We start from the raw sequence: 20,809 nt of genomic DNA on the forward strand, positions 1-20,809 counted from the left end.
AAAATATTCCTTATCCAAGATGGCATCAGAGGAGGTTCCTTGCTTTACTCCTCAGTACTACAATGGAGTACTAGACCAAGAGAGTCCAGTGGCTTAGGGCAAAAGTGGAATAATACTTGCACATCAGAAACCAGGCATACTCCACCAATGAACACGGAAGAGATGTTCAATAAAAAAGATGAAGTACAAAGAGAACAAAGGATTTGGTAGGGTGGGAGGCTGCTCTATAAACTCATGATCAGCCACTTGGCCAGCAGTGCTGGGGAGTTGATTACCTACCTAGTAGTGTGTAGGCACACAGCCTTGACTAAAGGGAAACATCATACTCAATGATTAAAAGTTTAAAACTTTTCTTCTAAGAACTTGTACAAGACAAGGATATCTACCTTTACCGTGACTATTCAACATAGTATTGGAAGTCCTAACTAAAGCAACTAGGCAAGAGAAAGCTATGAAAGGACTTTAAATTTGGAAAGCAGTAAAACATCACTTCTTTCACACACTATATACATAGAAATATACATAGAAAACCCTAAATAGCAAATTAAAAACTAATTGAAACAGTAAGTAAATGGCAGATTATATAATCAATTTACAAAAATCAGTTGTGTTCCTATCAGCAAATAATGAACTAGGAGAAAAAGAAAGAAATCAGGGAAATAAGCACATTAAAGAAATAAATAAATACCAAGGAATAAACTAAATAAAGGAGGTGCAGTAAATGTACACTGGATACTACAAGATATTTTCAGGAAAAAAAAACAACTTAGCACACAAAGATAAAGATATTCTTTGGCCATAGATTGGAAGAATTAACATGTTCAGAATGCCATCTCACACAAAGCAATAGACAAATTCAAAGTAGTTCCTATCAATGTTTCAGTGGCATATTTCACTATCTACAAAGTTACAATAATCAAAACAGGATGGTACTAGAATAAAAATAGGTCAATGGCAGAGAAAATGAAGTCTCTTCAATAAATGGAGCTTGGAAAATTGGGCAGCTACGTGTAAAAAAAAGAAAGAAACTAAAGCACTCTCACACCACATACAAAAATTAACCCAAAATGTTCTTGAAGACTTGGATGTGAGACCTGAAACCAGAAATACATACACAAGAAAACTCTATGACACTGGCTTCCATTATGTTTTTTTGGATGTTTCCAATGACAAGTGAAACAATAGAAAATATAAACAAATGGTACTAAAATCAAACTAAAAAGCCTCTGCACAGCAAAAGAGACTATTGTTAAAACAAAAAGACAACCTACTAAATGTAAGAAAATATTTGCACAGCATATATCTGATAAGCATCTGATACCCACAATCTAGAAAGAACTCAAACAATTCAACAAAAACAAAACAAACAATCAAACTAGTAAGTGGATAGAAGAGTTAAATAGACAATTCTCCAATGAAGATATACAGATGAACAACATGAAATCATCCTTTATAAGCAGGGAAATCAAAATCAAAATCAAAATCACAATGAGATTCCATCTCATCCCTACAAGAATGTCTCATATCAAAAAGTCAGGAAATGAGTTTTTATGATGATGTGAAGAAAAAGAAATTCTGTTCCTGGGATGTAGACTGGTCAAACCCTTAAGAAAGAGATCATAGATTTCTCCAATAATTAAAAATATCTACCATACGATCCAACAATTTCATTATTAGGTATCGAAAGAGGTATCAAAAACAATACTTCAAGTGATATATACTCTCATGTGTTCACCACAGAATAATTTACAGTGTCTTAATTATGGTAACAACCAAAGTGCTCACAGATAGATAAGTGGGATGTGTGTGTGTGCGTGGGTGCATGTGTACATGTGTGTGTATGTGTGTAATATTACTCAGCTATTAAAAAAACGTGTTATCTTGCCATTTGTGACATTGATGAAATGATAGGGAATAATGTGCTAAGAGAAATAAGTCATGAGAAGAAACACAAATAGTGGATGTTTTTTCTTAAACGTGGAATACAGAGAAAGAAAACAAAGAGTAAGAACAGAACCAAAAAGAAACCTTGGCAGACTAAGTGCAGAAATGAGACTACCAGAGGGACAACAGGAAAGTGGAGAGCAGGTTATATTGGGGGCCCAATGTACTATAGCACTGTAGTGGAGGATTATGGGTGTGTTGGTAGGAGGTAATATATATATATATTACAAATAATATATATATAATATAATGATGTGGTAATATATAGCTGAAGAGGTGTATATCATTGTTGGATACCAATAAAATTAATTTAAAAAAATTACTAGTTGGAAGGAATGAAAAAAAAAAACCCCAGATTTAGATGAATAACAAGGTGGGGTTGGGGCAGGGGTGAGGCTAGAAGGGGAGAGGTGTGGCAATCTTCTCCCTATGTTTTGTTTTGCATTTACATTATAGTAGAAATATTCCTCATGCCAAAATCCTTATGAGAGAAAGGTAAAAAATGTAAAATTTACCTGAAAATGCCTCAGAATGTTATTTTTTACTTATATCTTTTCTTCCCCTCTACTGTATTTCTTAGGTACATACAATAAAGGGTGGTCTATCTAAAGTTAAATTGCAGATAATTTAGATCCCTCTTAATTTTTGTCCAATTTCTACTTTAACTTCAGGTGAAAGTGTCTTCAACTTTTCTTAAAATGGTTAGATGGGCAGAGTCACTTGTTTTGAAGTTGTAAAACAAAAATGTAAATTAGTAGTTATGAATAATATAAGAAAATCAACAATTTTTAGTGGTAGGGTTGCTATGCCCTGGCTCTTTGCCTACACTAATGGAGGTTTTTTATTTTTTCTTATTCAATTAAACAGCTACATTTATGCCACAAATGTTTATCTATAAGTCGACTCGTTGAAGCATACATTTGTACATATTTATAAATGTTACTTTTTTCTGATTCTATTATGGAAAACATATTGCTCATTCATACTAACTTTTGACTTTCAATAATCTTGGCATAACATATGAGCAATTTGGAAATGCACACAGAAGTACAAATATCTTGCTAAAATCAAGAAAAACAGTAGTTCATAAAAACAGAAATAAGTTTCATAATCATAGATTATTACATATATTCACTGTCAGCATCACACTACACGCACATTTTATAGGGTGATTTTCAAACATTTTGGTTTCAGGATCACTTTACACTCCTAAAAATTATTAAGGACTATACATAATTCTTTGATGTAAATTGTATTATGAGTAATAATTGAATTTAACTGAGAAAGTCTAAAAATATTATTATAAAAACATTTCACAGTAGTAATTATATTTTTACAAAAAAATAAAAAATTTGTTGCAAAAAAGGCACTATTTTATAATTTAGCAAATCTCTTTAATAATTGGTTAAAAAGATCCCTCTACCTTCTCTGCATTCTATCTTATCAGAGTAACACTTTATACGTTGCCTCTAGAAAATCATACTGTGTATTTGTGAGAGAATGAATTTAAAAGGTAAATAACATCAGTTTATTAATATGAAAATAGTTTAGACTTCACAAAACCCTGTTTGATAACCATATTGGGAACCACCAGGGTTCCCTGGAGCACACTTTGATAAATGCCTCTTTATAGAGTTGTTTATAATTGCTGCTTTTGCCAACATCATAAACTTACATGTCTCCATGCCTTCATCATCATCATCTACTGCAGGTTTATCATAAGACTTGTCAATGGCAGCTCTGAAGCTCTCATTGCATCCCCTTCCCCTGATAATCCGTGGTCGTGGGCGATGGAAAGGAATATCCCCGTTCAAAGTTACTTCAGCAACAGCAGTCTGCAGACTTTCTAATGAGCTTGACTTCTTTAGACCCAGGGAAGGTCCTACATCCCTGCTGGGGGAACCTTTGAAATTTACAAAAACAAAATGCTAGTTAGAATTAGTGATGAAAAATGACATACTTGACTTTCTATGAATCATGGAAAACATTAGAGGCATAACTATTTATTCACCAATATCCTACAATGTGTATGTCAAGGCAGTAAAAAGTGAATAAAGAACAGTGTCTAGTTTACATTTTCCCCAAATTTATATTAAATTTGGCCTGTTTTTCTCTATATTAATTAGGAAAAATGGTGTTATAAGTTTCTATTTTAAGCTAGAAAGATAATCTTTTTAAATTACTTGATACAAGTAATATAAATTATCTAAAAGAACCAGAATAACCCAGAAGCTTATTAAAGAACAGACATGATAGGGAGGCTAGGGCTCATAACCAAGAATAACTTTTGACTTAACTGAAACCATTTTTTTACAGTTTTAAATTATTTACAATAGAAGTTAATCTTTCATAACAATGTTCTTCATCAAACCTCTTCCTCAGCATATTGCAGGCTCACACAACTCAGGAGTGAAAAAAAAAAAGCACAGAGACAACATGTTAACAGAACAGGTAGAGAGGAAACTTAATCCTACAAAATATTAATATATGAAAAGAGTAATGTAAGATTTGGATTGAAACAAATTATGTAAGTGTTCTCTAGAGAAAAGTGGTAGAGAGAATGAAGATTCGGACATGAGAACTTTTCCATCCCAAGCAACAACTGGGACTATATCAAACTAAAAAGTTTCTGTATAGCAAAAGAGACAGTGACTAAAAGAAAGAGACAAACTACTGAATGGAAGAAAATATTTGTGCACCATACATTTTTCAAAGGATTGATATCAAAGATCTACCAAGTGCTTATATAATTCAAAAAAGAAAACAATCCAATCAAAAGATGAGCAGAAGAGCAGAAATACCTGCTTTAAAAATAAATGAGGACTATAAGGAAGAAGCTAAGCAATTACCAAGAAAATTTCAGCAGGAAATAATACCTGCTTTAGAAATAAATGAGGAATATAAGAAAGAAGCTAAGCAATTACCAAGAAAATTTCAGTAGGCAGGGAAAATTTCAATAAAGTAAAAAATGTGGCTCCATTTTTTAAGACTCTAGTGCAGTAGTCTAAGATAATACCAATAGTGTCAAGTTTCAGAATACAACCAATACAGATTTTTTTTTAGCCAAATTCGACAGTCTAACCTATCACTGCCTAATCTGGTACTTGAAATTGGGCTAATACAGCGTCTAAACGTAAATGTCTACAGTACTAGCTTTGCACCAACACCTGGGCAGTTAGGGCTAAAGAACTAGTTCTTCACTGACATTGCTAAAAAGACAGGTGTAAAAACTGGGAGTGTAAGAGAGACTTAGTAGTTTATCACTACATGGGATGATCAGTCCATATACTGATCAATAATTAAGAAGTCTTGTCATCATTCAGAAAAAAAGTAGTTATGATGGGATTTCTATGTCTTACGGTAAATGGAATAAAAATGAATTTGAGAGAGTCAAAGAAGAATAATCTTTTGAAGATTCATTTACATTATATATTTCCCTTAATTTTCACAATGGGGTAGCAGTTTTAAGTTATAATAAACATGTTAAAAATGTAACAGGCAGAAGGGTAGACAGATGACTCTAATGATGATGTAATATTCTACAAATAACAATGCTTTAGCAAAAAAAATATGATTACTTAACCTTCTCAATATAGGTTTGCAAATGTTCGATTATTTACTTTGACAAAAATTCACATGAAATATTCTAAGATGATCAGTCTTACTTATTCTCTTGATAGCACTATAACTTTTGAGAAGTTCATGTTCTAAATATTCATAAAAGTCATGTTACTGGAAGGAAAATGAATTTTTTGCAAAGAACCAAACAAAAACTATGACATTAAGGAGTCGAAAGAATGGGAGAGGATCATTCCCGGGCAGGCTAATTTACCTTTATAGATACTAGAATTAGATAAGAAATATATTTGCAGACTCATCTCCAGCATCAAAGAAAATAAAGGTGAAAAATAAACAACTGGGACTATAGCAAACTAAAAAGTTTCTGTATAGCAAAAGAGACAGTGACTATAAGAAGAGACAAACTACTGAATGGAAGAAAATATTTGTTTACCATACATCTTTCAAGAGATTGATATCAAAGATCTACAAAGTGCTTATATAATTCAAAAAAGAAAACAATCCAATCAAAAAATGAGCAATAGAGCCAAAAAGGCACTTCTCCAAAGAAGAATTGGGAAGTTGTTTTTCTAAATAAAATCCTATCAGTTTTTGTAACTTAACAGTTGCATTTGGGTTCTATAGACATTTATAAGGCAAATACAATCTTGGGTTCACAAATGACATATGTATGTATTGGTATGTAAATCCAATATGTGTCTCCAGTAAAGATTATCATAACAATTCATTTATGTATAACTTTTCTTTATGAAGTTAGCTGAGATTTAAATTAAATGTACTCAAAGCACTAAAACTTTAAAAATGAACATCAGAAATTGCATATTTGTTTAAAAATCACATATATATGTAAATAAATATGAATACATGTATTTGCTACAATACATAAGATAGGCAAATCTGTGAAGAAAAACAATGATGACAGTATAACTAAAAATCAAAACTATTTTGTTAAGTATAATACAGTTTACCTATTCACCTTTTAGTCTTTTCTCTATATCTATAACACTATATTGTAACGCTTTGGCAAATGTTGGAGATAGTCAGTGGTAAGCATTCTGTATATATGAGCTCAATAAACTGATCTTTACATTTATGTATGGTTGAAAATTTTCATGATAAAAAGTAAAACAAAAAGACATCTACAATTTGTGAATCTGTAACAGGAATCAGGAAACCATGGGCCAAACCTGGAAAATTATATTGGAAACAGACATGTCCATTGGTTTGCATGTATTGTATCTGTCTGCAAAGTAAATCAGAATCAAATAATTGCTAGAAAGGCTGTTTGACCTGCAGAGCCTACAATATTTTCTATCTGGTTGAAAAAAGAGCTTGCTGAGTCTTGAACCATGACATGGATATCATGCATTTAAGTATTATACTTGTCAAAGAAATTTTAACAAATATTTTGCTAAGTAATATATTGATATTCCCAAATGAGAGTTTCTGAGATCCCTAATAGAAATAGCACTGACGAGTAACTGAAAATGTCCATATATAAAGTATGGGTAAAAGTTTATTTAGTTTTGTTAATACACACGCACACACAAATCAAAGTCTCTTAATTTTAAAACTCTTTATATAAATCTTTTAGGCCATTCAGATATTTCAGTGTTTTATATATGCAAGGATTAAATGGCTAGCAATCCAATTCACTTCTTATTCTGTTCTCTCTTATTCATTCAAAAAGTAAATCTACTACCTAAATATCACTCAAGCTCCCTAAATCCATGAATAAAGAGAGAGATAGTACTCATACTATTTTCCTTAGTTCTATTTTCTACTCCTATTTCTCACTGAAAAGAAATAGAGGATGTTTTTGCAAGGGGCAGAGGAAGTAAAATTCGATTTTCATTATAAGAGGCTTATTGTTAGAATGTCTATGCTAAAATGCCACCATGACTATCAAAACCTTGTGACTACACTATAAAATCATGACAACCTTGACAGTTTGAGTAACGTAAGAAAAAAAAAATAACTGAAAATCTGTTCCCTGTTTAATATTGTAGGTTGAAAAGGATTTAGTTTAGATATTTTATTCATATAGATTTAAAACCAACAGACTAAAAAGTGGTGTTCACATAACGATTTTTATCCCAAGATATTCAATTTAATTTAGTAGGTTAGAGTACAACTAATGAAAAAAAAAAAAGTTATTTTTTTCTAGTATCCAACCCTTTAAAACATAAAAACTTATGATTCAATTAGATCATGAAATCTGTCCATGAAAATTATTTGTTTCAGTTCAAGTCTGGAAGGTTAAATGAAATAATTTCCTTACTTTATCTAATTGGCGTAGTATATTAACCCAGGTTCTTTAACCTGAGCAGCTCAGTTTGGTTTTTATGCACATTATAAGTCACTTCTTAAAAGTACTGAAAATCATTAACTCCAAAACCTACTAATTTATATAGGTAGACTATCAAATAATGTGTATCTTTAGTCCTGTTTCAGAATTACAATGAATTTTATGTTTGATAAGAGAAATAATTTCTTAATAAGGGCCAAGGCTTCAGTTAATTGCCTTTCATTTCAGTTAATTCTATGATTTATTGGATGCAGCTTTGACAATTTATCTTTTACACTACAGAATGTGAAAACTCTGACCATGTCCACAATAATCCTTACATATATATATGGGATACACATTTTTCAAGTAGGCTAAAACTAATGACTACTGCAGATTAAAAAGGTGAATTAAAATGGTATAATGTGGACCTAGAACAATTAAAATACTACTCTCAACATAATAGCAAATCATAAATGCTCAATTTTACAAAGATTATTTTAATTATATATAACTTTCCTCTGATAATTTTAATGAACACATAAAATTATAAACTACTCAGTTCAATATAATTTATTGTTTCTATGAAATGATATAGGCTGCATTTTAGAAGCAAGCCCTAAATATGTATTATGAGCTAATTCTTGCATCTGAAAAAAAGCTAAGTATTTCTGAGTGAATAATAACAGCAATACTGGACAGTATTCTTCAGTGAAAAAATTTGTATTTGTGCTGTTATCCTTCAAATCAAAATCATCACTCTGAGAATTATTTTTGGATGTTAGCCTAGATATCTAATAGATGACTTAAAACTTAAGAGTCTACCAAAAGACATCACATTTTCCAGGCTTTAATATTTTTTTGTGACAATACATTTCAACACAGATATAATTAAGAAAACCTAAAGTTGTTTTTGTACTTTACACTACCGTATTTTCATTTGGGAGGTAATATACTGATAAATTACTTTCAAGAGAAAATTTTTCTGTTCATGTACAATTTGATTCCTACAACAAAAACATCTATGCAAGACTATAATATTTATGTTTACATGCAACACAATTGGCAGCTCTATAATTATGATAAGCTCCTTGGAGCAGTTTCTATGGCAACAGTCTAACTGTCCATTCTTACCTGCTTTCTGGTCATCCACTGTATTGAGTTTAGTCTCGTCAGCTACTGTTAAAAGGTAAATGCATAATGGTTAGCCCAGTTAGTCCCCACAGCCCAACATGCTTTAACCATTCCCAGATCTTTTCAGTTAGGTGACAATTCTTAAGTAATATTTCATGCAAATAATATGAAACATCAAGCAAACATTCATGATCAAAATAGGGGAGAAAAAAAGCAGTGTCTCCATGCAATATGCCATTCATTTCATTTCAGACATGTATGTTATTTATTTGTTAGCACATCATAATTAGCCAAGTCAATACATCACCAATTTTTTCTTTTATGCATGTGATAAATTAATGCTTTTAGTCTTGAAGTACAAACAGCCACCAGAGAACAGCATAAATAAGTTACAGTTGATTAAAAAGGGCTTTTTTAAATCACTCAATCAGTTTACAGATATAATTAATTGTTTTACATTGTTTTTGGTGGATTTGGGGCTAAAAAGAGACACTACCTGGTTGGATTTTATTGAACAACTGTAGTGCTTTTCTTCCTCTCATTTGTTTCCAAGTACCTTTTTACAACAAATATTCTCTCAAATTATTACTTCAATTAAATGCCTTATTTATCCACACATAAGAGTTCCTATTAAATCAACCTTAAAGAATAGCAATGAAAGGAAGATATCATGAAGTAACCAAACTCTAGACATGGATTGAGATAATGGTTTATCTCCAAAACTTTTTCTTCTTATTCCAAAATCTCACAGTGTACCAAATACTATTTCAATGAAATTGGTTGAAAAGTCAAAGTATTAACATTTCACTTTTCAATTAAAGTCACACAAATATAACATAAGCACATGTGTTTGTTTCTTTTCTCATCAGAAAACATATATATTAACATATTGCACATTATGTAAACATGCCACTTATGAGTAATATCGTTCTCAAACTCAGAGAAAAGACTATTTTTTGCCAAATCACCACATTTCATATTTACTTTCTTTAATGCTCAAAGTAAACAGACATGTGTTTGAGACCATCAATTTAATCAGAAAGCATCTAAATCTTACTTAGATAAAGATTCATGGAGATTGTACTCACTACCTAAATCCATGCTTTTTGATTTTCGTGTTTTTACGAAATCCAATTGACTGGCATCTGAAAATTGTTTTGTGCGTTTTTCTGACATACTCTGGCGTCCAAATCCCTCTCGTTGAAAAGCAAGAACTGGATCAACATCTGGACTCAAAGAGCTGGTATCAAGAGAAAGATAAACATAAAAATATTTACTAAAAATGGAAGACAAAACAAGAAAATTCATATATATATACCTGCACATGTAATTGTGTCTACATATATATATAATATATATAGAACATTAAAAAATTGACTATATAGGGGATGATGCAAAAATACAGAGTTAATTTACATTAATTTAATTTAGAGTAATTCTTTCTCCCTGTGAGTTTTTTCTGCCACTATTTCTCTGTGTTTCCTCACTATATTTGACAATACATCAATATATCTAAATGTTGATCAAAAGTGAGTCTGATTTTTTTTCACAGTTAAGTGATTGAATATTTGAGGAAACCTGTCGCAAATTATAAACAAATAATTTGGAGCAAACAAATGGACATACAAACTGCCACTGAATGGAAGTCTTTAAAGAGGATATGTTCTGGTCTCCTTATAGATCCTCTGGTTGGTGTTCAGAAAAAACAAAAAAACAACCTTTACAGAATATAGTTTTATGTGGTTGTAGTTCCTCTGCAATTACTTAATCAACTAAGATGATATCAATTAAACATACCTCTAACAGGGTATCACAGTTAAAACAACAAGAAAAGATGTCTGCTCTCTATGAATTTCTAAGAATAATACCAAAACAGATGAGTAAAGCCTACGTTATGAATACATAGATAAGAGGATAAACAGTATTTAAGGGCGTGAGAAAAGGCATGACTAGAATTAAATGACATTTGTTTTGGATGATACCAACACAACAATATAAGCCGAGATGATGAAGTTTATGACAAATCATTGGTAATGGGATACAGTTTAAAGTGCTTTCACAGTGGAAGTCGCTGGGGATAACACAGAATCACTCCTATTTGTAAAAAAAAAAAAAAAAAAATGCACATAAAAAGAAAATGTTCATAAAAAGAAAGGGTTTTTCTCCCAGCATATTTCCGCATATTTCTCCTATTTCAGGGCTAACTCATCTTACCTCTCTGGTCAGGTAGGAGAACATTCCACCATAAAATAGAATATGAGGGGACCAACTCTATTATGCCAGCTGAATCAGTGACAATCTTCATTATGCTTCAGATGGAAGTGAGCTTCTCTAACCTCCTACAGCCTTGTGAGCAGTACCATATATACTAGCAAATGGATGGTAACTTGGCTTAGATGTGCATCAGAAATTTAGCTAAAATTTACTATATTCATTTACAAGTAATAGTTGGACCATACATAAGAGCTAAACCAAAAATTGTGAAAAGAAAAATCTGTCTTTATGTTAAATGACCTGAAATATTTTGAGCCCATATGTCTTAATATGCACAATAAAGAGAATGGTCTCATCCATCTTATAGAGCTAATTCAATAGCATTTAAGGTAAATGCCCTTTGTAAATTTCAAATCCCTATACAAAAGAAACTATTATTGAGAATGGCCCATAACAAAAAGACCAGAAACAACAAGTACTGGCAAGGGTGTGGAGAAAAAGGGTTGGTGGAATATACACTGGTTCAGCCCCTACTGAAAGAACTGTGGAGGTTTCTCAAAAGACTAGAAATGGACCTTCCATATATGCCAGTAATTCTACTCTTAGGTATTTAACCAAAGAATTCAAATACACTAATTTCCAAATGAAACTTGCACTATTTACAATAGCCAAGCTATGAAAAAAAACAAAAACAAAAACTGAGTGCCCCCAAACAGATTAGTGGGTCAAGAAAATGCCACATGAACACACAATGAAACACTATTCAGCAATCAAAAAGGATATATTCATATCATTTGCAGCAATCTAGATGGATAGGATATTGCTAAGCAAAATAAGCTAGAAGGAAAAAGACAAAAAGCAGATGGTGTCATTTATATGTGGAATATAAAGAAACCAAACAATGGGTCAGATAAAGTCAAACTTAAAAACTAGCCCATGAAAGAAGACCATATAACTGCGATATCAAGAGAGGGAGAAAATGGGGTGAGAATAAGATGTGGAGGGAGCACAATGGACTATGGTGGTGGACGGTGGTTGCTTTGGTGATTACACATGAAAAGGGAAATCCTATGCTTCCAAAATACTAACAATGATGTAAAACAAGGGCACGTCAATAAAAAAAATTAAATTTCTATCTCAAATTATTAAGGTAATACAAATTATAATAACAGAGAATGGGTCTTTAAAATTCCACACAAGAACTAAAAAGTCCTCTCAAACTTTTCTACCAAGTATAGAGCAGGGCCCCTAGCATGACATTATGTGGACATGAATGGCTGAGAATTTGAGGAAATGCTTACTCTTTAGGGTCAAGCAGCCTCAGAGTTAATACCTTACAATGACCGCCTCTTTATATTTTGTGCTCTAGGCACCCAACTGGCCTCAATATATTCCTGTCCCAGGGACAGATCAAAAAAGATATATGACCCACAGGGACTGGGTTAGCCCAAGGCAAGAATAATTTTTTAATTTGTTATAACCTAATAAATATGATTTTATTTACATGCCACATAAACCTTTTCTCATTTTTAATAATTATTTCTTCACTAAAACTGAATAAATTTGATATTCTATGAAGGAAGGGATACTTATCTTGAAGTCTTACTGCCCCTTCATATATATTATATGCTGCCAATACATATTTCTTAAAATGTAACAAATAGTATTTTTTAAAAACACTATATGTGATTATAGAGCACATACACACTGATTAACAAAACATAGTTCTACAAGTCAAAAATTAAAACAAATATGATGAGAACGATGATGCAACAAATCTTGATGCAACAAATGCTAAATATTGATGCAACAATTTTGATGCAACAAATGCTAAATATCATGCTTTCAATAATTTTTTACATATTGAAAATTGATTTCAATCATCGTACACTTGATTGTCAACCTTTGTATCGTGGAACACTATTAAACCTCAGCTCAAATAAGGCATCAAATTTGTGAAAAGAATACATTGCTAATGTAAATTATACATTATTATATATACATTTTAATACCTATTCCATACATTTTAATGTAAATTATCAGTAAAAGATTTTTCAAAGGAATTTAAATTGTGATAGCTAATGCTACCTAAAACCCAAATATTGTCATCTTCTTAAACTAATTTTATATCCTCTGAAATGCTGTTATCACTAATATTAGAATCTGCTGCTTTGTCCTTTCTCCCTTTAAAACACGGTTAATGTTCCCTAAATCAATTAATGGGCTGAAAAAAATATTCTATTAGTTAACAAATAGAGTTTAGCCATTTGACATATTCATCTTTTCACATATATATGAACTGTAAACATAAACTTAAATAAAATGGTCAAATGAGTTTGTAAGTCAATGAGAATTTTCGAAGAACTAAATATTCTTAAACTATGACATAATTAATTTTCCCTATCACTAAATCCATTAAACTAATTTCAGACACAATGAACTGTACACTAGCATACTTAAATAGTCAGATTGCAGGACAGACAGCTGATTCTTTAAAGAATGTTACCATATCCTGACCCCTAATGTTATTAAAATTTCAGTTATTAATCCTGTTTTATTGCCCTTTTGTTTTCATAACATTTTCATCAAGGATTAGGGAGATATTGTCAGGCTGGAAAAGCTTACATTTTCTGCTGTGATACAGAACAGCTGCCATTCTTGTTTGGATAACCCTTCATTCATATTCTTTTCCTTGACCCACATTCCCCACAGCAAAGTCATACAAGTCCTCATGATTTTATGAATCTCCGTAGGGAAATTAATGCCACAATATATCCCTGCTAGTTATTTATTTATTTTCACCCAAACAGTACTTGATAAGGCACCAAACAGATTTATTCCTATGAACACCTTCAGAATTTCTCATCATGGTGGAGATTCAAAGGCTTTTGTCCCTAAAATGAATATAGCAAATTATTTAACCCTTACTGTCTCTGGTTGCTTTCACTTTCAGAAAGAGATATAAACTGCAGCAGTAAATGCAACAACATACAAAGATTTCAAATGAGTTTTCACATTATATTACAGTCTCTTCTCTATGCTGAACAAAAAACTCATTCAAAGATGTGCTATTATCATTCAGGTTTGAGTATAGCTCTATTTTTAAATTGTGTATTTTCAATAGGAGAATGAAGAAGAGAGAAAGAAGAGCTAAAGATGGCCTTTTCAAGGATCTGAAGAACAGGTGAGCTTACTCCAAAACATCTGTAGACTTGGATAAGTGCACAGTATGTTTTTCCATGAAAAGAATGGAAGAAGAGCGTTGGGAAGTGGTTTACTTAGTTGAGATCATCACTAAAATGTTAACACAAATAGATGTTAGTCCCATGGACTCCTCCTATCTAATATTTAATGTTAACACTAGGCTGGGGAAAAGTAGAAATAGAATGGATAAGAGGTGAGGGTGCAAAGCCATACCATTTAAATATAATTTTGCTGATGTATTTATAAAAGGCCCTAGAGGAAAGGCAGTAAGAAAATTCTAGTATAATGCTTTACATAGTTTGTGTTAATTATCACCACAACCTTAAGTCATCCCTAGGAGGGACTTCGTTTTTGCTTACTGATGCATATAATTATTAGGCATGCAAGTTACAAACATCTACATTCATGTGTCTCACATTGGTTTAAAAATAACAAATGCTTTCTTCTGTTTTGAAAGATACAGCAGAAAATGAAGATTTAAAATATCTCAAAAGTTACAAGGTCAGAAACTAATGTAAAGCATTTTACACAGTATAAAATACTCCCCACCTGCTCAAAAAAAGCCTTTAAAAATCCTCCTCCCACTAACATATCAACTATTGGTTAGCCAAAGTTATCTGTCACAAAGATTCAGTCTCCTTTGAGATTTGCTTAAAATTTACTTATTTAATAGAAAAGCAACCCATCAAATTAACATGATCTAAATAATAATAAGACTGAACAAATTAGTGGGATTTTTTGGTTAGACCACTAATCAGTTGTGAAGGTATTTTTTTGGCTAAATTAACTATAGCAGTGGAAAGGCCAAAATAATTGGGTTACTTTGTGGGACATAGAAATCTTTTATTAAAAGAATCATAATTAGGGCCACCCTCATGGCTTATAGGTTAAGTCTCAACACTATCACCACTATGGCCTGAGTTCAATCCCTGGCCAGGGAGCTAACCACACATGGCACAGCAGACCTCTCCTGTCTCACCCGCTGCTCCCCTCAGCAGTGTATTTCAGTAAATCCGCCTCTTCTGCTCCCCACTCTGTCTCTGGTGTATCCTCTCCACCCTACTACACCTCTGGCCTACACCTCAGTTCTTCTACATTAAAAAAAGTAGAAAACAGTAATAAATAAAAGAATGACAATTAAGACAACCATGAAAAAAAAAACCAGAACACTGATCACTGATGTAAAAAAAAGTGATAAACTGTGCTCAGTGGCAGATTTAAAAATAAAATAATATGTGACTGCAATTAACTAATGTTTTCCAACCCTGGACTATGATCTTACCAATCTGCTGAATCACTGATCGCAGCCTTAGTCCACGTGCCAGCATCTGTTGTCACGAATCCCACATCATCATGGGAACTGGAAGATGACTGGTCAGAGAGATGTGGAGGAAGTACTGGTAACCTATCATCTTCTATAATGACAGTGTCATCTTGGGGCATATTCACTGTGGGGGAGAGCTGGTATTTACCTGTCCAGTGAAAAAAGAGAAAGAGAAATTCTAGAAATCACTCTAAGTGTTAATGTATATTAATGTTAATACTTCACTACATTAGAAAAAGTTTACATTTCCATATATCAGCTCAACATGGCAGGAAAAAAAAAATCAAGAAAATTTTATTATTCATAAATGCTATTTAAATGGAGACCTCCAGTCTATTCTTTCCTCTTTTTATTGCAACAATACAGCTCTGGGCAAAGTACTCGATTATTCTAGGTTTAGGTTTCCTAAGTGAGAAATGATCTCCAAAATGTCTTCTAATGTGAAAAAGCTAAACAGATTATAAATGTGAAGGTCCTTTGAAAAATTTTACCAAGAAATGTAGAGGGAGTTCAGCTTACTTTTCTATCAGGCATTCACATATTCATTGTTGGGTGCTTATCACATACTGCAGGAAAGTACAGAAGCTCTGCACTTAAAGACCTCACTCACAGAGGAGATAGACACACAAAAAGTGATAATTGATTGGTGCTTGGAGTAAAACTGTGGCATTGACAAGTGCTAATTATTGGGTAACTAGAGGCAGAGGACACTAAGATATTAACAAAAGTTAACATCAAAGTTGGGATTTGATAATGAATATGGCCTATTCCGTTAATAATAAGAAATAATGATGTTGATACTAGATATGGAAAAAAGCAGTATTAAATGCATAATGGAGAAAAGCCCAGGTTACATTCAAGTGACACTTCAAAGATGAGAAGGCCCAGAATCAAGATCTCAATGGGGGAGATGGCAGGAGTGGTATTAACGAAAAAAATATTCAGATTTGCCTGCCCAGAGGTTAAAGCTCTTTATTTAACTATGATTCAATTATTCAGTTAGTGTTGATGGTAGGGAAAGACCCACAACTGTCAATACTGATTAGTTTCATTCAGAAAAACAGGATCAGGACCATGAATAAGCATGACAAGTTTTTAAATTTCAGTCTTTTCTTGATACAACATTATGAGTCATGGCCTGGAATTTTTTAAGATAAAGCCGGGATGAAAATTATTTCACCTTCTTCCCCAAAACACCTCCAATTACTCTGATTTGCTACCCGAATATGGCAAGACTAGGTAAAAGTGCTTTGGTCAAGGGGACTTGTGAGAGATCACACTCATAGAAACATATATCCTGGTATGATGGGAATAAGTAGACCACTGGCCTGGTTCTCCCGTCAGAGTTAACAATTATTCAGCATATAGGAGAATGGAGAAACTCTCATTTTAAGTCTAATTTCCAAATCTGTTAAGTCAAATATACTGGTTTCCACCAAAATAAAATGGACTGCTGCACTTTCCCAAACACTACCACGATTTAACACAGGTTGTAATTTTCCTCTATGATAGATGTTTTTAAAATAGCAAAACAGCAATGTACAGAAAGAATAAAATCAATCTTAACATCTAATTTTTAAAGCAAACATTCCTGATCAAATATAAATGATAATTTTGGATTTAACATCATTTTGGAAAGTTGGAGACGGCATAAAAAAATCTGGCAGGAATTGAAAAAATGTCTGTGTAGTCTAGACATATCAACAAAAGAACAAAGTAATTTAAGTTGCTATGTGTTTTTCAGGACATCACAAAGTCAACTTGCCAGGAATTTCAAATGCATTCTCTATTTAGCACAAACTACTCTATTATAGAAATACTACATGTTCACTGAAACTTTTATTTAGAATTTTATTGAGGAAAACTTCAGTGATTTGAAATTGTTAGAACAACCCATTTTGACAAATTGTTAGAACTACCAACTATTTAAGAATGCTTATACTGTGAGTATAAATCAAATTAATACTAATTTTCTCCTAAATTCAAATTACTCATATATAACTACTCGTTTTACAATATTAGTATAGAAAAATAGAAAGAAACCTGTTAAATATTAACAAATAAAGTCAGATATTCTAGCACTACTACCCAAAGAAATATTCCCTTTTCCATTAATACAGAGTTTCTCAAAAACATGTACAGAGTGACAAAGCCAGGGTGATCCCTGATTGACAGCTCACTACTGATGAAGCATGTGTTACAGTGTTGAAAGCCAAATTCTCAAACAGGCAAAATTTACGGGAAAGAAATATTATGAAATTATTATATGATTATACACTCATTTTCAATACAAAATCTTAAACTTTTGGGTTTATATATTATGAGAAGATCCAATAAGCAGCCCAAGACAACACTGAGTGGTTCTTGGTATAATTCTTTTAAAAATATATATTATTTTGTTTTGAACAGAAATAGTGCACTGTAAGAGGCCCAAATTTTATACATAAATGGCAATAAATTTCCAAAATACTAAGATAATTAATTAGCATTTTTCACTTGCACATGACTTTATGTCTCATATTCAAAAGAATTGCGAGTTCATATTCACTATCAACTCTTCATTCTTTACATGCTTGCTAGAAATACTGTTTTGGGATCTGTCTCCAGGAAAATATTGAGAGTAATGGATAACTAAATATTCTACATATTCTACCTTGATAATACCATGGCCCATACCATTAATTATGTTTGTTAGTCTTTAAAACATGAGAAATGTGAAAACTCGAAGGCTGAAATGTCTTTGATCTGTTTTTAGATGGATGAATTTTTCTCTTTCCTTACCTATTTAACCAACAAGTACAAACTAAGGTTTCAACCAGCCAATATCTTGTAGAGAAGTAAAACGAGATACAGAATAATTGTTTACTAAACATTTATTCATTGGTACATTTACATAGAAGGCAACATTATGCATGACACTAGAAACAGATGAAATGTAGAAAATTTTGCCAGCGACTTGACTCACAATAAAACACAACATTGATGCTCCATTTTCTATGTTGAATTTCTAATAAGATGACAATATTCTGAATATATTCTTTAAAACTCACCACAAATGTATAAATACAAAAACTGTTGAGATTAAACTCTAAAATGGATGTAACAGATATCAGGTTTAAGACAGTTCAGCAAATTATAAAATGTTTTTAAGGCTTTTTTAAAGGAAGAAATGCTATATAGGCTCAATCAGATTTCTTTTTGATGACTGTCCAGGATTACGCTCTTAAAATCCACAATAGTGGAAAGTCTGTTACAATAGATGACATTTGACAAAATCTTGCCTTTGGTTACAACTCTGGTTGATCCCACCAAATCAGGTTTGAGTAACATGGGACTTAGAACTCACAAAAGTATACATCATAAATTGGTTCAGAACTTTGTGGCTTCAGAACATGTCACTTATTGTACAAAATTCTTTGGTACATTAATTCCCCTGAATAGCAGCTAAGTAGGTTGGACTACATGATTTCAAAGGGTGTTTTTTCAAAGCTTTTAGACTACCACAGTGGTTACCAGAATAGAATAGGTTCTGGAAGCTGTCTACTGTCTTTTGCTTTAGAGATGTGGGTACTTATAAATTAAAGCTTTTAATAAAGATTGACTGTCATGAAAGTCACTGACTCTTATTGTGTATTCTCAGCATTTCCCCAGAGAGGGCTATTTTTAGAAATAGGAAATAGCAAAAAACAAAATAAAACAAAAAGCACCATGGGATCTTGGAAAGTAGTTCCCTTGCCTATTAGTTAGGGAAATGTGGCTGAAAATATGTGACATCTTTCTAATTCTAAAATTTATTCCTTTTCCAAATCTTTTTAGAACCTTCTCTGCTCCTATGTGTTCCCACAGAAATAAGTCAGAAAGTTCAAAGTTCCTTTTGGTCTAGAGTTCTACACGAAGAAAATTCTATGTGAAAATGCATCCTGCTTCCACAAAAATAGTTATTTCCTAATGTGGTCAGCTGGAATTTCAAAATAATGTTCTTTTTGAATCAGAGCAAATCATGAAGACTACCACTTCCACTAGTGTCCACCCAGGAACCATTCTAAACCTATTAGAGATAACTGTTAACCAAATAAGATCTGAGAAATTTTCATGCACCTAAATATTGCACAAATGAATAAATACTACTACTATTGGTTTAGGTTAATAGAAATTCAATGCTCTAATATCTTATAGTTGGTGTCCTGTTTTGGAATTAAGTTACTAGGTAACATCATTTCCAGAATTTCTAACTTTACCCTGGGAACTGACTTCAACAACATTTATTTCTAAGGGTCAATTATACTGAAATAGGGACTGACACTCAAATTTGCAACACTCAAAATAAATCAGATGAGCATGTACATTTCTCAGGATAAAACTATGTAAGGCCACTCATTTCTAACACATCATGTAAAAAAAACTATCTTAAAATATTCAACTTATTAAAATTAATTTGTCCTAGCACCAAAAAGAGTCTGCGATGCTCAGTCCCAAAGGACATCCACAGTACAAAACAAAGCCGGGAGGGAAGTTACTGCCTTGGAGGAAGCATCTGGAGTTTTAAAAGTCTACTACATCTCTAATAGAAGGATGGGGAAATAATGTCAGCTATAATGCAAATGTCAGAGGACTAATGATGTCATAGCTAACAAAGTCAGGGCAATAGACTATGATGAAAATGAAGGAATCCTCAATCCCATATACACAGCATTTCAAGAGGTCACTAGGTGAACTGGGGGGTTTTTTTGGTTTGTTTTTAGTTTTAGTTTTCCGCCTTCCTCTGAAGCATCAGGGATTGGAGGCAGGATGCAGGTTACAGGAACTGGTGGACCAATGGTCTCATTCAGTATGGCAAGTCCTATGTTCCTATAATAAAGGGGAAATTACAGCGAATCATTTTGTATGCCACAGATCCAGGGACACATGCACTCTCTCTCTCTCAGGGGATCTGAATTTTCATAAATAAAAAATTATTTAACAAAGTTAAAGTTTTACACAAAACCAAGGAAGTATGGAAACTCCAATAGCAGTAAAGAGAGTGATCATTAACAAAGATTAATGTGATAAATAATGGACCATGCCTGTCACCTAACAGGTGTATAATACCTTTGGCATCCTTCCCTATTTCACGTACGCCAAGC

General features: G+C 32.4%; 1 protein-coding gene across 15 annotated transcripts in view; it reads right to left on the reverse strand.

Moving 5' to 3' along the window:
* Positions 1–20,809, reverse strand: part of PARD3 (par-3 family cell polarity regulator) — a gene marked incomplete at both ends in the record, with an annotated part of 584,385 nt that overhangs the window by 197,638 nt on the left and 365,938 nt on the right. For 5 of the 15 annotated variants that reach the window (XM_084254375.1, XM_084254376.1, XM_084254387.1 and 2 more), the window contains 4 exons: positions 3,620–3,847; positions 8,945–8,989; positions 10,123–10,184; positions 15,645–15,834. In XM_084254375.1, the coding sequence (XP_084110501.1) occupies positions 3,620–3,847; positions 8,945–8,989; positions 10,123–10,184; positions 15,645–15,834 (525 nt within the window). Of the gene's footprint in view, positions 1–3,619; positions 3,848–8,944; positions 8,990–10,032; positions 10,185–15,644; positions 15,835–20,809 lie in introns of all 15 variants that reach the window. The other 10 variants (XM_084254384.1, XM_084254382.1, XM_084254388.1 and 7 more) reach the window with 4 other exon arrangements.

Source organism: Talpa europaea (genome assembly GCF_964194135.1).
Source record: "Talpa europaea genome assembly, chromosome: 14".
Lineage (NCBI taxonomy): Eukaryota > Metazoa > Chordata > Mammalia > Eulipotyphla > Talpidae > Talpa > Talpa europaea.